The 23269-nt window shown below is 44.1% G+C and overlaps 1 protein-coding gene across 1 annotated transcript; it reads right to left on the reverse strand.

The window, feature by feature from the left end:
- Positions 1-1393: 1393 nt before the first annotated feature.
- FUCA1 (alpha-L-fucosidase 1) lies at positions 1394-22573 on the reverse strand. Its single transcript, XM_040229627.1, has 8 exons — positions 22115-22573; positions 15018-15152; positions 12737-12874; positions 10152-10257; positions 5803-6003; positions 4513-4697; positions 2698-2797; positions 1394-2049 (listed from the first exon to the last, which is right to left on the reverse strand). Exons 1-8 carry the CDS (start codon positions 22513-22515, stop codon positions 1909-1911), a joined length of 1407 nt encoding a protein of 468 aa, XP_040085561.1. The 5' UTR covers positions 22516-22573; the 3' UTR covers positions 1394-1908.
- Between the last annotated feature and the right edge of the window lie 696 nt (positions 22574-23269).

The following is a 23269-nucleotide window of genomic DNA, read 5'->3' on the forward strand; positions in this document are numbered from 1 at the left end:
TGAACTGGGGGTGGGGAATGAGCACCAACCCTGTAAGTCCACTGTAAGTTACTTTAGCTATTGGAGGAGGGGTTTGCAACAATGGGGAAGGTACAACAATGGTTTGTGGACCTCTCGCCTATACCTCTGTGATCAAAAGCAGCAGTTAAGAGCACAAATCGCCACACACCCCCACCCCCCCACCAAAAGAGCACAAATCCCTGACAGTCCTTTTGCCCACCTTGAACCCATAGACTATATGCAAGTTGTTCCAGGAACACATGCACAGCTGTGTACTCATTGATTAGGGATGAGGGATGGGTAGCTGAAACTGACCAGAATTAACCATAATTTACCATCCATGTATTCCTCTGGAAGTTGCAAGCCTTCAGTAGCCTCCAGAGTTTCAAAATAGTTACATCAGACAGATTCTGCCAGTACAATTGTTTTCTAGGTGGGGAAAGAGATTCTTGGTGCTTCCTCTTTTCCATCTTCCTGGAACCCTCCCTAAAGCAATTTTTCTTAAAAGCTACATTTCACAAGTTTCACTGCATAGCATTTCCATTATTATTCTAAGTGCTTTCTAATTTTCTTGTGCTTTCCTTATCAATAAGTATTTAAAAGTGTTTTAAATTTCTTAACATATTAGTTTTTCCTTCAAGTTTTTATGGTCCTTTAATTATGTTACAGACATATGATATAATCCTTATGATATTGCTTCTTTGGTAGTCACATCTGTAAATGTTTCATATATGCTTGAGAAAAACAAATTTTCTGTAAATATAGGCTAAGGATTTCCAAATACATCTTGTAAATAAAAGAGAGAAAACTATTAGATCTACAACAATTAAAGAGACTGAGTGGATGCACGCACGTGTTAAGTGCTGTGCTGCATTTAGTTGCTCAGTCGTGTCGGACTCTTTGCGACCCCAATGGACTGTAGCCCGCCAGGCTCCTCTGTCCATGGGATTCTTCAGACAAGAATACTGGAGTGGGTTGCCATGCCCTCCTCCAGAGAATCTTTCCAACTCAGGGATCAAGCCCAGGTCTCCCGTATTCCAGGTGGATTCTTTACCATCTGAGTCACTAGGGAAGTCCAAAAATACTGGAGTGGGTAGCCAATCCCTTCTCCAGGGCATCTTCCCAACCCAGGGGTCACACCTGCGTCTCTTATGTCTCCTGCATTGGCAGGTGGGTTCTTTACCACTGATGCCACTTGGTCAACTCACAAGAATGGGACTAGAAGTGAGGAACAGAAGAACCAAAGGGATTACGTTCTTGCTCTGCATTAAGGAGACTTGGCAGGTGCCCAACTTCTACTTTTCTTTTTTCTTTTTAAACAGAAACATAAGGCTATAAGCAGTCCATATAGAAACTGGAAGAAGAAAGCTACAAGGTGCTTTTTAGTAGAAAATGATTTGACATACAAATTTATTTATTTGACTGTATTAAAGAAAGGCAGAATCACATTCATTTTCTTCATAGAATCCCTGTAAACAGACTGAATGTCAGAGCTCTTAGCTTGCTTTGGAAACTTCTAAAAAATAGCACGTAGTGGGGTCTGCCAAATCCTTTTCAGCACCTCCCATAGGCAATGGGACGACTTGGCTTATTCTTGAAGTCATCTGAGTAAGCAATCAAGTTATGAAAGAGAGGATGGAGGGAAGTTTCCATTGCAGATAATTCCCAGTGTTAGGAATGGCTGAGCTTAACTGTTCAGTCTCTTCTATTGATCAGAGAGAGAGATGCTAGCACTGGAGCTCAGATCTTTGACCCTGCGAGACATCAGTGTAACATCATCTGTTCCATTTATTAAAATGTGTTGGAAAAGAGATTTCGGAGTAGAGAAGAGTCATTTATTATAATGATGGCGGTATGAGAGGAAAATCAAAGTGCAGGCAGTGTCCCTTTCTTCTTGAACTCCAATGATCATTTCACTCCTGTCAGCTTTATGGTCCAAGCAAACTCAGTTGGAAGAGCAGAGGGTGGTAACTCGGGCAGGAACACGAGGAGACCTTTATCTGGATTTAGGGACCACTTCAGATCATTTTGGATTCCCAGCATTGTTACCTGCAGAAAGCAAAAGGGAATGGAAAAAACACGAATGCATTGATGAGCACAGAATATTTCCTGTGGTCATGTATGGATGTGAGAGTTGGACTGTGAAGAAGGCTGAGTGCCGAAAAATTGATGCTTTTGAACAGTGGTGTTGGAGAAGACTCTTGAGAGTCCCTTGGACTGCAAGGAGATCCAACCAGTCCATTCTGAAGGAGATCAACCCTGGGATTTCTTTGGAAGGAATGATGCTAAAGCTGAAGCTCCAGTACTTTGGCCACCTCATGCGAAGAGCTGACTCATTGGAAAAGATTCTGATGCTGGGAGGGATTGGGGGCAGGAGGAGAAGGGGACGACTGAGGATGAGATGGCTGGATGCCATCACGGACTCGATGGACGTGAGTCTGAGTGAACTCCAGGAGATGGTGATGAACAGGGAGGCCTGGCGTGCTGCAATTCATGGGGTTGCAAAGAGTCAGACATGACTGAGCGACTGAACTGAACTGAACTGATGGTGGCAAACAACTACGCTGGGCCAGGAAGGAGAAGACAGCCCAGAAGGGAAACAGGAGAGATCTGGGGAAGGAAGGAAGGATCAGAGAAGGCCCCCCAATTCCTTTACAAAGGGCTACATCTCCGACAGGACTGACGGAGGCTCTTTACCTCTGTGGTTGAAGTAGCTATAGGGGATATAAGCCTTAAGATTCCATATTCTGGCCAGTGCAGTACAATGGCATAAACAGCTAATCCTTTAGAGGTATACCTGGGAAAAAAGAAACATCGTTGTCAAACATACCTGGCTTATTATCCTGCCACATGACTTTATACATTCCCCTTTCAATTATCTACCAATTGCAAGGCCTTCAGTCTGTCACTGCTACTAGCAAGCAAGTAACTTGATACCAATTTAGGTTTGGGCTTCCCTGGTGGCTGAGACAGTAAAGAATCCGCCTGCAATGCAGGAGACCTGGGTTCGATCCCTGGGTTGGGAAGATCCCCTGGAGGAGAGCATGGCAACCCACTCCAGAATTCTTGTCTGGAGAATCCCATGGACAGAGGAGCCTGGCGGGCTACAGTCCATGGGGTCGCAGAGTCGGACACGACTGAGCGACTAAACACAGCACACACGGTTAAGCTCTGTGGGAATTATGTAGCCCTGGAAGACTCTCTCTGGGTGGTATCTTCCCTTTCTTCTCTGTATGGGGTTCTAAGTTTTCTTAAAACATTTTTTTAACTCTCATATTAGTGACACATACTGAAGCCATCTTCCTCATTATTCATATCTTTCTTTATCTTTAAATCCACATGAAAACATCTGGGGTATAACAAGGGCAAGACGTGCAATGAAGACAAATTTGAGTTCCTCTTTAAAATTTTTGGTCATCCCATGTGGTCTTTGGGATCTTTAGTTCCCCGATCAGGGATCAAACCAAGGCCCATGGCAGTGAAAGCATCTACTTCTATCCTCTGGACCGCCAGGGAAATTCCCAAGACAAATCTGTTGTTCTGAGGTTTCACTATGCTTAGAGAAAGTGAAAGTGTTAGTCACTTGCTGTGTCCAACTCTTTGTGACCCCATGCACTGTAGCCTGCCAGGCTCCTCTGTCTATGGAATTCTTCAGGCAAGAATACTTGAGTGAGTAGCCATTCCTTTCTCCTGGGGATCTTCCCAACCCAGGGATTGAACCTGGGTCTCCCTCAATGTGGGCAGATTCTTTACCATCTGAGCCACCAGGGAAGCCCATGCTTATAGAAGAGGGTGAAAAAAATCACTAAATAGAAACTCACCCAAAAGAGAACCCTGAATGTGTTTCTCCTGATGCAAAGCCCTCAGCTCTGTGATATCACATTTGCAGAGGTCTCTCATTGAGCAGTTAGTATGTACCTGGCACTCTGCTGGGTGCTTTACATACGTTAGCTTATTTAATCCTCACGCTCTAGGAAGTTAGGTATCATCACCCCATTTTGCAGTTGAAAATTTAAAAAAAGCCTGAAGCCTGAGATCAAATAACTAGATCCACAATTCCAAGTATGAATCATGCCTTCTTCACTTAGTACCTTCATGATTCTGGGCCAATGATTACTCCCATGGACATGCTTTCTCCTTGTAACCTAGGGATAGTGACATTATCCACTCAGTGAGATTGTTGAGGGGACTAAATGAGGAGAAAGAATTTAGGATGGAGTCTACCACATGTGGGTGCTGTACAAATATTAGCTATGACTGTGTTTAGGGGTTGAGCAAATTGATACTTTGTAGCTCCTTCTGTCTTCACCAAGTCTACCCACCTCCCTCACTAGTCAAAGATACCCTGGCGCATAAAACATGAACCTGGGCACACATTTAATATCACAGAACAGCTTTTGTGTTTCCTCCAGATGAGTCCGAAGCCTGGCTTGTAACCACTGTGGACCCAAGGGGTTGCCAGCTCAGGAGGAGCCACCCCTGTTCCTACCTGTAACAGAAGACCAGACTCACCACACAGAAGAGTTCTCAGATTGTACCCTCCATGGTTTGGAGGCATAGATAGCCTCTCCATTGATGCTCAGCCACTTCCCAACAGCAAGTAGCCTTTCTTGGAAGATGGGAACGATCAGTCCGTCTTTGGTTGGTCCGATGTTGAGAAGATAGTTGCCTCCCAAACTTACTGTCTGAACCAGTTGCTGGCGGGAGCAGAAAACAAGGAAATTCCAGTTCTGAATGCCAAGCCTGGCTGAATGCTTAAAACACACAGATGGAGGGAAGAAGAAGAATCTAGGCTGTTCTCCCTGTGTTTTGTGAATATCCTCTATCTTTTGGAAAAGACAATATATTTTTGTCATTTTCATAGCAGGATAGGCTTACATGAGAAAACTGAAAAATTCTGCTACAGGGTTGAGAGACATATTAACTCAGATTCCAGGGAGTGATCATGGGCTCTTACCCGTGAGCTGGCACCTGCCACAGCACCACATGCAGGGGGAAGTGTCATATATCAGCACAGACTGTCAGCCAGGGAGCTGAAAACAAAGCACTTGGCCTTGAAAGGATTCTGTGGAGCCAGCCAGAGAGAATACAGAGATGAGAGATTCAGAGCAGGTGCCATGGAGACTCAGGGAGGGGCGGGGGGGGGGGCGGTGCGGGGAGGTGTAGAAGAGATCTGATGAATTTCAGGATACCCTGGGCTATATAAATGTGTATGTTGCCCCTTCAGGAAAATACGCTGTAAAGAGATACAGTCTTTAAGATTTCTGGGGTAGGATGCGTATGTGTGTGTGTGTTTACTGTGACCCCATACAGTAGCACTTCAAGGCAGTCCAGAAAAATCAAGGCTACATACAGAAAAATTTAAAAAGGAGGTTCTGTTAGAGTACCCCAAAGACACCACCCCATTAACTTTGATGTTTCCTTCTGGTCTTTTTCTTGTGCAGTTAATTCTATATAGTTGTGATACTGCATAACTTGTCTTTTCATCAACCCTGTAAGCATTAATCCATATTACGTTCAGAAACATTTTCATGGTTAAGGAAAATCCCCAAATCTACTGAATTATTCCTTTATGGTTGCCAGGAATTGAAACAGCCCAATGTCAATCTGACAATAATCCTGGGGAGAACACTTCTGTACAGAACTCTTCAGTAATTAGACCTGTCTCCTTAGGACAAGTGTTATGAGTATGTTCAATAACCCAAATGGGTTCTCACGGCCCATATGTCTATCCAGAGTGCTGCCACCACTCTTAGTCAGAAGGCAGCCTGGGATTGCAGTTAGCAAATAACTACCTCTTACCGAAATGATGGTGGATGCGCTTGCAATGTCAGCCATCTCCATGTCTCGACGGTAGCCCCAGGACCGCTGGTCTATGGAGGTGCACATCTCCCACTTGTGATGTGGCAAGGTCTCTGGCTGGAATTTATCTTTACAGTTGTAGTATCCTCCATGGTGACAGGAACAGTTCTGACCCCACCGGTCATTTACTACTACCTCATCCTAAAGGAGGAAGGAGTACTGAGGTCATCAGGGGTAAAACTATCTAACTCAGTTTGATAAGTTAGGTGCCTGTTTGGAAGCAAGGAGCAGACTCAGTCAAGCACAGTGGTTCTCAATTAGGGGAGACTTAAAGGGCAAAATCTAGAGACGTTCTTTGGTGGTCACAACTTGGGGTGGTGCTACTGCCTTCTAGTGGGCAGAGACCAGGGATTCTTCTAAACACATTACAAGGGAATCCCCTGGCCGTCCAGCGGTTAAGAATCCCCACTTACACTGCTGGGGGTGAGGGTTTGATCCCTGGTCTGGGAACTAAGATCCCGCATGGTCGCATGGTGTGGGGGAAAAAAAAAATCATAAACATCTTACAACACAGAGAACTGTCCCTTCACAACAAAGAAATATCCAACTCCAAACGTTATTTGCAGTTAACCCCAGTCCAGCAATATGTAATGTCAGAACTGGAAGGGCCTGTTTAGATTATCTAGTAAACCACTTATTCTATCAGAAGAGAAATGTAGAAGAGGAGGCCTGCCCGAGATCACATTCCCAGGCAGAGTTTCTGAAAGCTTGGACTATGAATCTGGTACTCGAACCCAGCCCAGGATGCTTTTCACTATATCACCCTGACTTTCTTTACCTAAGGCAAAATCAGTAATCAAAACATTCTTTTCCTTCTCTCAAGGTTTTGCTGAACTTTGAAATATCTTTACATGGAGTAACTTAATGTCAACATTTAATACTACTTAGAAAGCACCACTACGAACAAAGCTAGTGGAGGTGATGGAATTCCAGTTGAGCTATTTCAAATCCTGAAAGATGATGCTGTGAAAGTGCTGCACTCAATATGCCAGCAAATTTGGAAAATTCAGCAGTGGCCACAAGACTGGAAAAGAGCAGTTTTCATTCCAATTCCAAAGAAAGGCAATGCCAAAGAATGCTCAAACTACCGCACAACTGCACTCATCTCACATGCTAGTAAAGTAACACTCAAAATTCTCCAAGCCAGGCTTCAGCAATATGTGAATTGTGAACTCCCTGATGTTCAAGCTGGTTTTAGAAAAGGCAGAGGAACCAGAGATCAAATTGCCAACATCCGCTGGATCATGGAAAAAGCAAGAGAGTTCCAGAAAAACACCTATTTCTGCTTTATTGACTATGCCAAAGCCTTTGACTGTGTGGATCACAATAAACTGTGGAAAATTCTGAAAGAGATGGGAATACCAGACCACCTAACCTGCCTCTTGAGAAATCTGTATGCAAGTCAGGAAGCAACAGTTAGAACTGGACATGGACAACAGACTGGTTCCAAATAGGAAAAGGAGTACGTCAAGGCTATATATTGTCACCCTGCTTCTTTAACTTCTATGCAGAGTACATCATGAGAAACGCTGGACTGGAAGAAACACAAGCTGGAATCAAGATTGCCGGGAGAAATATCAATAACCTCAGATATGCAGATGACACCACCCTTATGGCAGAAAGTGAAGAGAAACTAAAAAGCCTCTTGATGAAAGTGAGAGAGGAGAGCGAAAAAGTTGGCTTAAAGCTCAACATTCAGAAAACTAAGATCATGGCATCTGGTCCCATCACTTCATGGGAAAAAGATGGGGAAACAGTGGAAACAGTGTCAGACTTTATTTTTGGGGGCTCCAAAATCACTGCAGATGGTGACTGCAGCCATGAAATTAAAAGACACTTACTCCTTGGAAGAAAAGTTATGACCAACCTAGATAGTATATTCAAAAGCAGAGACATTACTTTGCTGACTAAGGTCCGTCTAGTCAAGGCTATGGTTTTTCCTGTGGTCATGTATGGATGTGGAGTTGGACTGTGAAGAAGGCAGAGCGCTGAAGAATTGATGCTTTTGAACTGTGGTGTTGGAGAAGACTCTTGAGGGTCCCTTGGACTGCAAGGAGATCCAACCAGTCCATTGTGAAGGAGATCAACCCTGGGATTTCTTTGGAAGGAATGATGCTAAAGCTGAAGCTCCAGTACTTTGGCCACCTCATGTGAAGAGTTGACTCATTGGAAAAGACTCTGATGCTGGGAGGGATTGGGGGCAGGAGGAGAAGGGGACGACTGAGGATGAGATGGCTGGATGGCATCACGGACTTGATGGACGTGAGTCTGGGTGAACTCCGGGAGTTGGTGATGGACAGGGAGGCCTGGCGTGCTGCGATTCATGGGGTCGCAAAGAGTTGGACACGACTGAGCGACTGATCTGAACTGAACTGATGAGGCTCATACTGGGGTATCCAGAGTAAACAAGTCTCAGTTCTTGCCCTCAGAGATCCAGCAGCGACATATCCAGGAGACATATACATGGACAATTATGACGTGACCTCATGTCAGCGTTAGGGTCTTCACCGAAACACCAGTTCAGGAGTGTTTCTTGCTTCTTTCAGGAAAGAATATAAATTGCCAGGAGCCAGATTTAGTTTACATTCCACCGGTACTTACTCTGTGTCTAACTGGGCCAAGGACTGTTCCTGGAGTTGGGGACGTAGGAGTGAACAGACCCAAATTCTTGCCCTCACAAAGGTGATGCTTCAGTGAGGGAGACAGATAGCAACGAGGTAAATGGTATCTGAAATATGTTAGGCCAGGTAAGTGGTTAAGAGAAAGGTAAGGCAAGGAAAGACAGACAGCGCTGATGGAGGCATGCTGCGATTTTAGATAGGGTGGTGGGGAAGGTGTGACCTCCCAAAGACCTCTCTGCAGGAGAGGGAATTATAGACAGCAGAGGGGTAAGGATCAAGGTCTGTCTACTTCTCCTAAAAGTCATTTCCTAATATGAGTATATGACAACCCTCTTTCCTAACGCGTGAGAAAGCACGCAGGACAAGAGTGGGTAGAACATGGTCTGCGGTGTCCCACCCAAGGATCCACATCTAAGCCACCCCAGCCAGGGAACCACCTGGGAAGAACCACTAGACCTCGCCACTAGAGGTCCCCATGCGGCCCGAAAGTTCCAAAACATCAATCTGAATTTGCTTCCATTTGCCACACAGGATCTTTCTTCCCCTTTTCTGAATTTAGTAATAGTTAGCCAGTGACATCCTAAGAGGTTTAGGAACCTACCCAGATAGCTGAGTTCAAACTGGTCTTAGATTTTTCTTTAAAATTCGCAACAAAGCTAGAATCTGTAAGATTTTTGAAATTTTCTACAGTGAAGATTAAGACTTTTGCTACTTTGTGTCTTGAAATGTGAACTATGAACAGGCAGCTATTGTGCAGTGTAGTAGGTTGGTTATGCTGCTGCTGCTAAGTCGCTTCAGTCGTGTCCGACTCTGCGCGACCCCATAGACGGCAGCCCACCAGGCTCCCCCGTCCCTGGGATTCTCCAGCCAAGAACACTGGAGTGGGTTGCCAATTCCTTCTCCAAGGTTGGTTATGAGGGAGAGCGTAAGGCAGGCGAAGTTTCCTTCCAACTTCCTTCGAATTTGGATCTCAGGGAAAAGAAATTTCCCTATATGAGTTAAACTACACAGTCAACATAGAGGAGCTGAGGTCATAGATTCTCACATTTTATTCCTATCATTTAATAAGTTTTATATATTAATTTTTTGGGTGGTTTTCTTATCTACAATGTCTGTTTGCTTAACAGTTTATTTTCTTTACAGTGGTCTGGGGCTTCTTTATACTATTTCTATCCTACTACTTTAAGAAGCTTGAAAACTAGCTTGTAAAAATCAAGAATTAAAGGAGAAAAAGAAAGCGTTAAGGAAGAAAAGCTTAAAGAAAGAAAAAGGAAGGGGCAAAAAAAAAAATTAAAGGAGAAACCTTTAACATCCATTAAGTTCCCTCATCCCTACCACACCCATATCAATACTGCTATTTATGTATTGACTGACACTTAAAGTCCTTATTGAATTTGTTACAATATTGTTTCTGGTTTTATGTGTTGGCTTTTTCGCCTCAAGACGTGTGGGATCTTAGCTCTCTGACCAGGGATCAAACCTGACCGCTTGCATTGGAAGGTGAAGGCAGTCTTAACCACTGGCTCCCCAGGGAAGTCCTGAGATTAGTATTTATTATTGTCACTGTTGTGACATTGTTGTCATTACGGTTATTACTCCAGATCTTGGCTCCTCACATTGTGTTTTATCACAACAGATAAATAAGAGAGAAGTCTTATAATCACATACCTTAACTGGGCTATCATTGTAGAGCCAAGCAAGAAAACCTGTAGAGTTCCAATAAGTATCAGGACATTCCCACTCTCCATCAGACCAAATCAAGTCAGGTTTATACCTGAGAGACACACAATTACAACAAAGTTTATTATCTGAATCCAGTCACAGTCAAGTCTGACAGATCTATCTTTGCCACACATATTTAAACATTAATTTCCTCCTATCTTGAAAGTACCATGGTACAGAGAAAATGGAAAACTAAAGAGATGAAAATGACCACACACACACCCACCCCTGAGCTAACACGACCACAGTGTAATATACAGCATTTTGGTATATTTCTTCCCAATCTTTTTTTAAAATGTCTTAGATTAAAAAGCAAAGCTTTAATCAGTGTGTATACAACTTGGTTTCCTTCCAGAAACTGATTCCTATGAAGAGTGGTGCTCCAGAACTACAGGATTACTGCTTCTGCTTTTAAGATGTGTTAAGAGCTCGAACTGTTCCATCAAATGCATTTTTGGGGACGACTACCCAGAGCTTCAATCATAAAAATCTACTGAATTCACCTGAGCCACAGTTGCACCTTTCTCATATTACTACTCTGAGCCCTATGAGTGTGTGGATTTATACCTCTAAGGTAAGCAGCATTAGTCCCGCTTAAGAAAGCAAGAATGTATTGCTCAGAAACTTTGTTTTAGGTGCAAAACTGCTACGTAATAGGAGCTGGAACCCATATGTAAATCTGCCTGTTGGCTAATCCAGGCTGAATCCAGGAAAAAGGCTACCTAAGAGGCAAGAGAAACACAGATGGTGTGTGTTTTACTGTGTACGAAAAATTGTAGTAGGCACTTTATACTCGTTAACCTCATTCATTCCCACAACACCCTGTGATGTATAAACAGGTAAAGAAACTGAGCTATAGAAAGATTAAGTAGTTTGTTCGAGGTTATACAGTCAGTAAGAAAAAAAAAACTGGATTTCTGACTTGAAGCTGGTGCTGGTCGGTTTCTTACAACTGTCCTGTCTCCTTATAGCAGTCATCTGGGTGCAAGGAGTTTTTTCGTCTTTTGGTCTACAGTTGAGTGTCCAAGCACAGACGGCTGCCTCTTAATCTTTAAAGGTCCACCATCCTCCTAAGAGCCCCCAGGAGCAAGAAGGGCAAATGCAGAATAAAACATGGTGAAGACCAGGGACAAACCCCAAAGTAAAAGTCATCATTTTTAAGGATAACTAAGAATAATAATGCCACTATGATTCTGTACCAGGCATAGCGATAGAAACTTCATATATTATGCTGAGCCCTACTTAGAAGGCATTATTGTCACTTTACAGAGTGAGAATCTGAGGCTCAGATGAGTAACCTGTTTAAGGCTTGTAAGGGAGTTCCCTGGCTGCCCAGTGGTTAGGACTCTGTGCTCTCCCTACTGAAGGCCTGGCTTTGACCCCTCGATCCCTGGTCAGGGAACTAAGATCCCACCAGCTGCACTGCTGTTGTGGTCATTGTTGGTGTTCAGTGGCTAAGTCATGTCTGATTCTTTACGACTCCATGGACTGCAGCACACCAGGCTTCCCTGTCCTTCACTGTCTCCTGGAGTTTGCTCAAAGTCATGTCTACTGAGCTGGTGCTGCCATCCAACCATCTCACCCTCTGTTGCCCTGTTTTCCTTTTGCCCTCAGTCTTTCCCAGCATCAGGGTCTTCCAATGAGTCATCTCTTTGCAGCAGGTGGCCAAAGTATTGGAGCTTCAGCATCTGTCCTTCCAATGAATACTCAGGGTTGATTTCCTTTAGGATTGACTGGTTTGATCTCCTTGCTGTCCAAAGCACTCTCAAGAGTCTTCTCCAGCACCACAATTCAAAGGCATCAATTCTTTGGCATGCCTTCTTTACAGTCCAACTCTCACATCCACACATGACTACTGGAAAAACCATAGCTTTGACTAGATGGACTTTTGTTGGCAAAGTAATGTCTCTGCTTTTTAATATGCTGTCTAGGTGTGTCATAATTTTTCTTCCAAGGAGCAAATGTCTTTTAATTTCATGGCTGCAGTCACCACCTGCAGTGATTTTGGAGCCCAAGAAAATAAAGTCTGTCACTATTTTCATTTTTTCCCCATCTATATGCCATGAAATGATGGGACCGGATGCCATGATCTTAGTTCTGTGAATGTTGAGTTTTAAGCCAGCCTTTTCACAAGCTGCATGGCACAGCCAAAAAACTGCTTGAGGGTAACAAGAGCCAGGATTCAAATACAAATCTGCCTTATGCCAAACCCTCTGCAGGGTCCATTAGACCATGTTGCCCTTCTCCAGGCTCCTGACAGAAAGTGGTATGGAAGGAGTTAACTGAGGTTTTGACTTACTACCATCCTCAGTTCTGTTTCAGTTTATAAAAGCAGCATGACCATACTACGGAAGTTTTGAAAAGCAAAAAGAAAAAATATACTTTGTTTTAACGCAATGATTACTCGTTACTGTTTTGATGTCTTCTAGAGTTTTTTCATATCCCACCCCTACCCCTTTCCCCTCAACAGTATAAGCAGCTCAGATGTCATTGATGAAAGTCATAAGGCTAAAACAATTTCTGTTTTGTACCTGTTAACAAGGTCATAGAGCTCTGGCATTGTTTTTGCATGGACGAAGGACTGTGTTTTGAAGCCATTTTCCTTATCACGTAGGTAGAGAGGATGGAACCATTCTAAAAGTGAATGATATAGTCCATAGCGTAAGTTCCTGAAACAGAAAAACAGGACAGCAACTGTCATTAAGCAAAGAAAAAATATTTTAAGAAAAATCAGTTGCCAGAATTTTTACATCTCAGTGAAATTTACCCATAGGGCATACAGGGGTCAGGACCCACAGCCAGTTCCTTAAATTATCTCTTATCATTCACTTAAGCAAAATGATTGGCTTACTTTGTTTTTGATGATACAAATAATAAATTAGGCTTCCCAGGTGGCGCTAGTGGTAAAGAACTCATCTACCAATGCTGGAGACACAAGAGAGACAGGTTCTACCCCTGGGTCAGGAAGATCCCCTGGAGGAGGGCATGGCAACCCACTCCAGTACTCTTGCCTGGAGAATTCCATGGATAGAGGAGCCCGGCGGGCTACAGTCCATGGGGTCACAAAGAGTTGGACATGACTGAATCGACTTAGCAGATAACAAATTATACATAAATTATCTTAACATCAAAATGTTATTTAAACCATTTTCTTTTAAGTCAATTATCTCAATAACTTATAGTTCTATTAAAAATGTTTTCTGTTAATCATAATAAATATTGAAGAGATACTGGAAAATAGAGACAAATACCAAGAATATCCAAAATCTCATCACTCAGAAAGAATCACTAGTACCATTTTCTGTGCAGCTGAAATTAATGAATATCAGTTTATTGTTTCATATAAGATTTACAAATAGTTTTTAATATACCTGAAACAAAATATGGTTAAATTTACCTATTTTCATACACAATAAAACTTGTTGTGAATTAAGAAGAGTGAGTGTTTTGGAAATGCTATAATACAAGAAGTAAAGATAACATTTGCAATGGCATAGATAAAGCAGAAAGAATTGAAGTCAAGAATTTCATCATGTGATTCAGTGACTAACTAGATACAGAGAAGGTGAAAATCAAGGCTCTTGGAGCTCAGATCTAATCCATGTCTCAGACTTTTACAGCAGGACTATTATTAGCAGAGCACAGTATTGGGAAACTGAATGTTTCACAGGTGACATAAGTCAGCAAATGCTTTCTTAAATGACCAGATAACTTTGAGGCTTTGTAGGCCTTGCTATCGGAGAAGGTGATGGCACCCCACTCCAGTACTCTTGCCTGGAAAATCCCATGGACGGAGGAGCCTGGCAGGCTGCAGTCCATGGGGTCATGAAGAGTCGGACACAACTGAGCGACTTCACTTTCACTTTTCACTTTCATGCACTGGAGAAGGAAATGGCAACCCACTCCAGTGTTCTTGCCTGGAGAATCCCAGGGACAGGGTTGCCTAGTGGGCTGCTGTCTATGGGGTCACACAGAGTTGGACACTACTGAAGCGACTTAGCAGCAGCAGCAGGCCTTGCTATCTCTACCCTAACTCTGCAGTTAGAGCTTGAAAGTAGCCAGAATCAATCCATAAGTGAATGAACACAACTGTATTCCAATCAAACTTTATTTATACAAATAATTAGCTGGTCTACCCCTTAAACAGGACTTCAAGTTTGCCAAATCACAATAGAGCTGAGTGGGCATGACACAAATACCACTTTTCCTCCTTACAGGCAAATATACTCAGAACAATAGGGTCCAAAATCAGAATACCTGGGTTCAAATCCCATTTCTGCCCCTTCCCAGCTCTTTGACCTTGGGAAGTTACATCTTAAGTGGCAGATATTAGAAAATATTACCTAGAATCACGAGTGATGCCTTACCTCCCTTTTTGTTGCTTTAACTGCCCTCTTCAGCTCTCTCCTGATTTACCACCCATCTAAACCTTCCATGAAAGCCTACAAAGCTCTGGGTTGACAGCTAAGGAGGACACAAAGATGAGACACAACCCTGGCCTCCACCAGACACTGGAAAAGGCCCTAGGTTGGAAGGCTTCCCAGAAAGAATCCTCTGAAGAGCACAAGTGCAGCGTTGTGGTCTATGCTGGGTATCCTTCACCTAACCAGAGACGGCCGTGCACTTCTCTGATGCTGTCATTTCTGGTCACATGGAAACTGCCAAGGTTCAAACACTGCCAATTCAGGGCCAGAAGCCCTCCCATGTACCGGTTAAGTGCAAACTTAGAAAACACAGAAGAGTAGGGAAGGCACGGGGTACTGGGTGGTTAGATCAAAAGCGATGATGGGGTGACTGTCCGTGGACACGCACCTCTTCCGGATGGCTGTTCCCAACTCACCAACCAAATCACGATGGGGCCCCACATCCTTAGAGTTCCAGTTCCAAGACACAGCGCTTGGCCAGTTTGTATAGCCTTCGTGATGCTTTGTCGTCAGGACTACATACCTGTGGACATTGAAACCACATGAGCAAAGGAAGTGGGCAGTGGGCCACGAGCACCAACTTACCTGGCATGCCTGAGGCTTTTAAAATGGTTGAGGGAACTCAACTACAGGAAATGTACAGTTGACCCTTGAACAACATGGTGGTTACGGGGTGGTTAGCAGGTGTCTGCTGACCCCTGTGCAGAAGGAAATCCATGTGTAACTCTTGACTTCGCCCTAAACTACTAATAGCCTACTCTTGACTGGAAGGCTTACCGATAACATAAATGGTCGATTAACACCCATTTTGTATGTTATATGTATAATATGCTGTATTTGTACAATGATGTAAGCTAGAGAAAAGAAAATGTTAAGAAAATCATAAGGAAGAGAAAATGCATTATAGTACTGCACTGCATTTATTTTTTTATTTTATTGGAGTATAGTTGCTTTACAATGTTGTGTTAGTTGGAGATTGGGCATAGTACTGTAAGTATTGATACCATAAGTTTACATTGTCTGTTTACAAGATGAACCACCTGTCAGTATCTACAGCAATATTGTCTTACATGGTACAAAACACTGCAGACGTTATAGTTGTTACTAACACTAAATATCAAAGCTGGAAAGCTAATGTGAAAAAGCAATTCATATCTATTTGTAATTATAATGATTCATTCATTGATAATGAAGAAACAGCAACATGATTGCTTTATAGTAGCCTAGTGCAATCAATATGATTGCTTCATGATAGCATAGCTTATACACTGATGAATCACTATAAATTTTTTATGGCATAGGGTATTATATTCATATTCAAAATATGGGATTGGAAACATTGTTACATTTTTTAAAAAGTCACTTGAATGTGATGATAGGTTGAGTTTTGTTTTTTTTTAATTGGAGGCTAATTACTTTACAGTATTGTAGTGGTTTTTGCCACACATTGACATGAATCAGCCATGGGTGTACATGTGTTCCTCATCCTGAAGTCCCCTCCCACCTCCCTCCCCATCCCATCCCTCAGGATCAACCCAGTGCACCAGCCCTGAGCACCCTGTTTCATACATCGGTTGAGTTTTGCTGAAAGTTTTAATTTTGTTTTAGGTTTGAAGGATTTGTTAACAAAAGAAACTGCTGGTTACATACACAATAACCAATTTCAATATGTAATAGATAATTTAACTTAATTACAACATACAGTCGTTAAAAAAACCGGAAATAACAGAAGTAACAGTGTGCATATCACCAAAATGGGCCACCAACCTATATCCAGACTTGAACAGAGCTGGAAAGTCCCGAGTAACAGCAATCTGGAGGCCCAGTTGGGAGAAGGGTCCCAGGCAGTGGGTCCACCCCACCACGAGACTTCAAGTTGCAGGTTTGGGGGCTCCTGCTTAAAACCCCAGGACACAAACTGATATCACATCAGTTTGCATGCAGCTCTGGTTTTCCTTTAACTTTTACAATGCTGTTTGTTTCACCTTGTGAGTCACAAGATTTTCCAGACCTCCAGGGGCTCAGGAAATTCCAAGAGCCTCTCTTATCCAAGGTGCTGCCTGACTTGCTGGTAACAACTGGTGCGCTTACAGGCAGACATGTCATCCAGGCAGGGTCCAGGCAAGGTTAGAAGTCGGTCAGAGGCCTGCTGTCTTGCTTCTGAAGGCTGAACAAGACTACCTCCATTTTAGTTTCCCTAACAGTCTGATACATAGTTATTTAATTATGAGAGGGGACTGGAAGGTGGTGCATACTGTATGGTAATATAATTAGTTGAAAGCGAAGTTTTTAAAAAGTAAGGAGATATTGTTAATTTTATATGAAGTATCGCTTACTTTCTGCTTATGTAAGGATCGGCTACTTACTTTCATGCCAATCTTGTGTGTGATGGTCTACAGATGGACACTTAGGTGGTGATGGCATTGATGATGACACAAAACGTTTCCTACAGTTCTGCCATTCAGTTCTCAGACCTCATGAAGACACTTATACACTTACACAACAGATAGGTTTATTAACTGTATGGCATAAGGATTATTTACTCTTCATTAAGTGGAAGTGGGTCATCATAAAGGTATTCACGATGAGTACCCTGAGGAGGAAGGGGAGGGGTTGGTCTTGCCATCTCAGGGGTGGCAGAGGTGGAAGAGGAAAAGGAGGTGGACAGGAGGCAGGAAGGTGGGTATTCAGGGTAATGTTATGGAAATATCTCATATATTTCTGTCTGTTAGAACTTGCTTGCCAGTGCAGGAGATGCAAGTTCAATCCCTGGGTCAGGAAGATCCCCTGGAGAAGGAAATGGCAACCCACTCCAGTACTCTTGCCTGGAGAATTCCATGGACAGAGAAGCCTGGGCTACAGTCCATAGGGTTGCAAAAGAGTTGGACACGACTTAATGATAAAATGACAAATATGATACCAATCCTTCCATGGTTTGCTTTAGTTTCATATCATATCATAGAAGGGTCAATATGTTAAAAGAAGTCAAAAGCTGTCTGAATAATCAGAATCCTTCTGGCAGACTGTCTAACGTCAGTCTGTTTTCTGGCATTGCTTCTTCTGTGTCTTCTTCCTCATTGTCTGGCTGTTGTTCAGAAGCACTTATCTCCATCAAACTGTCTTATGTTAGTTCCTCAAGTGTGAGGTCACCAGCTCCTGAATTTTTCCAAGATCCCTCCTCCCCGCTCCTTTTTTCCCCTGCCACATCCACACCTCTTTCATGATCTCCTTAGCTGGCTCTGTTGTAAATCCTGTGAAGTCATGCACAACATCTGGACACAGTTTTCTCTGGCAGGAATTTTATTGTTTTGGGCTTGATGGTTTTTTCTATAACAACAATGGCATCTTCAATGGTGTACTCCTTTCAGACTTTCATGATGCTGTCTATATCGGGGTTCTCTTCCATTGTGCTGGCAACCCTTTCCATCAAGTACCATGTGTAATGAGCCTTAAAGATCCTTAAAGTCCACTATGGGGATTTCCCTGGTGGTCCAGAGCTTCCCTAGTGGCTAAGAGGGTAAAGCGTCTGCCTTCAATGCAGGTAGACCTGGGTTCGATCCCTGGGTCAGGAAGATCCTCTGGAGAAGGAAATGGCAACCCACTCCCGTACCTTTGCCCGGAAAATCCCATCTACGGAGGAGCCCAGTAGGCTACAGTCCATGGGGTCGCAAAGAGTTGGACACGACTGAGCAATTTCACTTTTCCCAGTGATGAAGAATCTGCTGTGCAATGCAGGAGATGCAGGTTCGCTCCGTGGTCAGAGAACTAAGATCCCACATGCTCTGGAGCAACAAAGCCTGCATGCCACAGCTGGAGAGTCCACCTGCTACAACTAAGACTCAATGCAACCAAATCAATCAATCAGTTAATAAAAATAGAAAAGATCCTTATGACCCCTAGATCTACAGGTTGAATTAGAGATGTTGTGTTTGGGGTGGATCACTTCAATGTCTTTGCTGTTGAACTCTTGGGGTTCTGGGTGGCCAGGGCATTGTCCAATATTAAAAGGACTTTAAAAGGCAGTTTCTAAAAAAAAAAAATTAATAAATAAAAGGCAGTTTCTTACTGGCAAGGTACTTCCTGACTTCAGGGACAAAGCAGTGATGGAACCAATCCAGAAAAAGGGTCATTGTTGTCCAGGCCTACTTGTTTTACAACCAAAAGACTGGCAGTTTGTGTCATCTTTTCCCTTCAAGGCTCACTGATTAGTAGGTTTATAGAAAAGGACAGTCCTAATCATAAACCTGATTGCATTTGCACCAAACAGTAGAGTTAGCTAGTCCCCTCCTGACTTAAATCCTGGTGCTTACTTCTCTTCCTCACTAATAAATGTTCTTGGAGGCATTTCTCCTCCACTAGATGGCCCATTTTAATCTGTATTAGAAACCTGCTCAGGGGTTTCCCTGGTGGTAAAGTGGTTAAGACTCTGCACTTCTACTGCAGAGGGCACAGGTTCGATCCCTGGTTGGCCAACTAAGATCTCGCATGCCACCTGGAGCCACCAAAAAACAAAAGGAAAAAAAAAGCAAACACTGCATAGGCAGAAATCCTTTCTCCTCAATGATCTTCTCAATGGCACTCTGGGAACTCATCTCCTGGTTGGTAGTAACCACTTCTCCCGTTATCTTGACATTTAAAAAGCCAAACCTCTTCAGAAAATTATCAAACCATCCTTTGTTGGCATTAAATTCTCCAGCTTTAGATCCTTCACCTTCCTTTTGCTTTAAGTTGTCATGTGACGACTTCACTTTTTCTTGAATCATTTTAGTGTCTTTATGTATACCTTTCTTGTAGCAATCCTGCACCCACATCAAAGCTGCATTTTCAATAAGAGATAAAAAGATATTTTGCAATAAGTGCAAGGTTTTTCACGCCTTATGGCATAGTTGCAATGACAGCTTTTTTTTTTCCCCCCCGCTGGATTCCTTTATGTTGGAAGGGCAGTGGGCAACCGCAGCTGCAGACCTCCATCTACAATACATATCAAGCGATTCAACTTCTTGTAATGTTGATTTTCTCCGCTTCTTGGGAGCACTTCTGGTATCACTAGGGGAGCTTTGTATGGGTGCCATGGTGCGATTCGAGGCTTACGATATTGCACTAAACAAGATGAAAGGTACTCGAGAACATGAGAGATGACTTTTTACTGCGATAGGTAATTTACCAGGGGGATGAAAAGATTTGCATCACTTGGTGTTTTCAGTGGATACGACAGTTGAGCTCACCAACAGGACACCATAGGAGGCGGCTACAAAATCATGACAGAGGCACAGTATGTACTGTGATTGATTTAGTGCATTTTATGATTTAATATGGGCTTCCCAGGTGGCGCTGCTGGTCAAGAACCCACCTGCCAAGGCAGGAGGCCTAAGGGACAGAAGGCCTGGTGGGCTACAGTCCATGGGGTCACAGAGAGTCAGACACGACTGAGTGACTGAGCAGACACACAGAAATGGTAAAATAAACTAGTATCTATACATTTTATGCATTCGTGACATACTCTTTTCTTAATTTTTGATATTTCTGTGAGATTTTTCAAATTATAATAGATCTCCCAAAATTCTGGAAAAAACTTGCACATAAGTGGACCCATGAAGTTCAAACCTGTGTGTTTAAGGGTCAACTGAACTTGTATGAGTGACTATATTAGTGATACCCAGGGAATTGCTTCAGTCACAACACCCCTTGGGTATTGTTCCAGGAATGAAAGCAAATTTGAGGAAGCCACAGTCCTTAGTTCCCAGACAAGCAGGAGACTAGGAAAGAAAGAAGGAAGAAAGGAATAGGTAAGGGAAAATATGTATGCACTGGCTCTCCAGTTCTTGAGCCCTTCTGGGTATTAATGTTAATAATTAAAAAAAAAAAAAAAAACACACAAGGCTTTACCCTAAAGGAGAAAGAAATCTCTACTAAAAGCAGATGACAGAAAAGTAAGATGTTTATCAAGCCCATATCAATTTAGAGAGATGACTAAAGGCCAAAAGAAAAAGGGGAGAAAAAGCAAGTGTTGAAATAACAACCAAATCACTCAACATTTCATTTACTTTTATGGCAGAAAAACAGTTGGTGCCCAACGTGATAATTTAATCCCCGGCTGATGTGGGGAGCTCAGTGGGAGCTCAGGATTTTAAGGGCTAGACAGTATTTCAGGCTCTATGGACCACAGTCCTCTCTGTGGTATATCCTTCTTCTACTTTTTAAAAACAGGTTTTTGAAAATGTAAAAATCCTTCTCAAGAAACTTACAAAAAAAGGCAGAGGACCAATCCCTCTGGTCATGCTTACAGACCCCTGGTGTGGTGGAAAGAACCTGCATCTTAGGGTCATGGGATCTGGAGTCTAGGACATTAGTTCCCTTCCTCTATCTGGGCCAGTCATCTTGGCCACAGTAAGGGCACTTGTCCTAGACAAAGGAATGTCTCCCAGATTTTAACTTCTTCATTTGAAAATTATGGATTTCTAAGGCTTCTGAAAGACAGTGAACTCCTCTTCTGTTTTGTCAAGGCTTATATTCCCATGCCTTTAATTGCAAACACTAAATATCAGTTTTAATTTCTCTTTAGTACATGAGGACTTAAAGTCCAAGAGAAACTAAAAGCTGGAAGTCGTCTGAGACAAGACAACAGTGGAAGACTGCCCTAAGCCAGAGGCTGGAAAACCTACCTGCCTTCATTCTTACCCTCCTCCAAACCACTGCTAGCTCAGCCACCAAGCTCATCCTTGAAGCTGAGGGTCACCATTCCTTGACTTAATATCTGCAATATCCTGCCTTCAAGGATCACTCCTTCAGGGCCAGCCCCAGTCTTCAACAGCCTTGGGAGTCCTTGCCTCCCCCCATCCAAGCTCTACACTTTCAGTTCTCTGAACCATTCACATGCAAGCTGCAACAGTTCTCAAAACAATTTCATGAGCACTCTCTACATGCAAGGCACTGAGAAGAGCAGACGACAGAGTCTATATTGTTGCCCAAATACACTGGGCATCAGAACTTCCTTCCCTCTGGGACATATTAAAGCTGAAAGAACACAATTCCTGGGTACAGCCACGGAAGGAGGCGGTAGGGAGGTAAAAGGCCTTGTTCAAGTTCACAGATGAACTAGGATCAGACTCCTGACGTCTGGTTAAAATCCTGGAACCTTGATTGTCTTGCTGACCCGCAGGGGACTGACTAGGTATCACTTAGCTCAATCCTCCCCCAATTCAGGTCTTTCCAAGTCCACCACCAACCTGAAACCTTTATTTCCTTCTAATCCTCAAGCTTAAGATCTGGCGTGACACATACAATTCTGCATCTTTAGGGAGGCAAAACAGAGTACCCCGGACATCTGAGGTCACAGGGACATCTGTGTGATCCGGCAAATCTCCTCGCCTCCTCCCCGCCCCCACCCTGCTCGATTCCCACCAGCCTAAGGCCCTCCCGGTGCTCCAGGGTCAGCCCTCGCCCGGGCAGGGGCGCCCCGCCCGCTCCCGCGGCGGCCTCACTCACTTGGCCCCGGCGGCCTTGAAGAGATCAGCCCAGCTGTCGGGGTGGAAGAAGTGCGCCGTGAACCTTGGCCCGAAGTCGGCGTAGCTGAAATCGGGCGGGTAGTTCTCTTTCATGAAGTTCTCGTACTGTGGCAGCTTCTCGCCCTGCCAGTGCCACCAGAACCACTCGCTGCCCCAGGCGGGCACCGAGAACACGCCCCAGTGTACGAACACCCCGAATTTGGCTTCATCGAACCAGGCCGGCAGCGGCCGGGAGTCCAGACTCGGCCAGTCCGGGGTGTAGCGGCGCGGAGGGTCGGTGCAGCGCCGAGGGTCGGTGCAGCCCGGGGACCGCACCGCTCCGAGCACCAGCACCAGCTGCAGCAGAAGCAACAGCCCGGTGCCCACCACCCGCGACCTCATCACGGGATGCGGCACAGCTGCCTCGATGCCTCGCCGCCCTCCTCTTAACGCGCAGGTGCGGGGCGAGCGGTCACGCCCACTCTAGCTCCTAATTGGCTCGGAAGGGAAAAGGGGTGGGGCAACCCGGGCTGCTTGGCTACCGGGAGTCTTTCCTCTCGGTGGGCCGGCGGTCCCTGCCACCGCTCTGGCGCTCAAAGGGAGAAAGAGGCAGGGAGGCGTTGATGGCGCTCAGGTGACCACTGACTAATCACTTCAGAAGAGAATTCACTGCCGGGTGAAATCGTGGGCGGGGTGCGTGTGTTAAAGTTACGGTGTGTGCAGAGAATTGAGAGGGGTCCACGTTGACCTTACTGTTGGGAGCTGTTGCTGTTCAGGCGCTCAGTCGTGTCCGACTCTTTGCGACCCCATGGACTGCAGCACGCCAGGCCTCCCTGTCCATCGCCAACTCCTGGAGTTTACTCAAACTCTTGTCCAGTGAGTCAGTGGTGCCATCCAACCATCTCCTCTGTCGTCCCCTTCTCCTGCCTTCAATCTTTCCCAGCATCAGGGTCTTTTCCAATGAGTCAGTTCTTCGCATCAGATGGCCAAAGTATTGGAGTTTCAGCTTCAACATCAATCAGTCCTTCCGATGAACACCCAGGACTGATCTCCTCTAGGATGGACTGGTTGGATCTCCTTGCAGTCCAAGGGACTCTCAAGAGTCTTCTCCAACACCACAGTTCAAAAGCATCAATTCTTTGGCGCTCAGCTTTCT

Source organism: Oryx dammah, unplaced genomic scaffold (assembly GCF_014754425.2).
Source record: "Oryx dammah isolate SB20612 unplaced genomic scaffold, SCBI_Odam_1.1 HiC_scaffold_27, whole genome shotgun sequence".
Lineage (NCBI taxonomy): Eukaryota > Metazoa > Chordata > Mammalia > Artiodactyla > Bovidae > Oryx > Oryx dammah.

Excerpts from the sequence above, each read along its gene's own strand:
- FUCA1 (XM_040229627.1), bottom strand. The coding sequence starts at position 22,515 with ATGAGGTCGCGGGTGGTGGGCACCGGGCTGTTGCTTCTGCTGCAGCTG. Across the intron at positions 12,875-15,017 it reads GGAACAGCCATCCGGAAGAG|GAACTTACGCTATGGACTAT; the intron begins GTGCGTGTCCAC and ends TTTCTGTTTCAG. Across the intron at positions 6,004-10,151 it reads ACAATGATAGCCCAGTTAAG|GATGAGGTAGTAGTAAATGA; the intron begins GTATGTGATTAT and ends TTCCTCCTTTAG.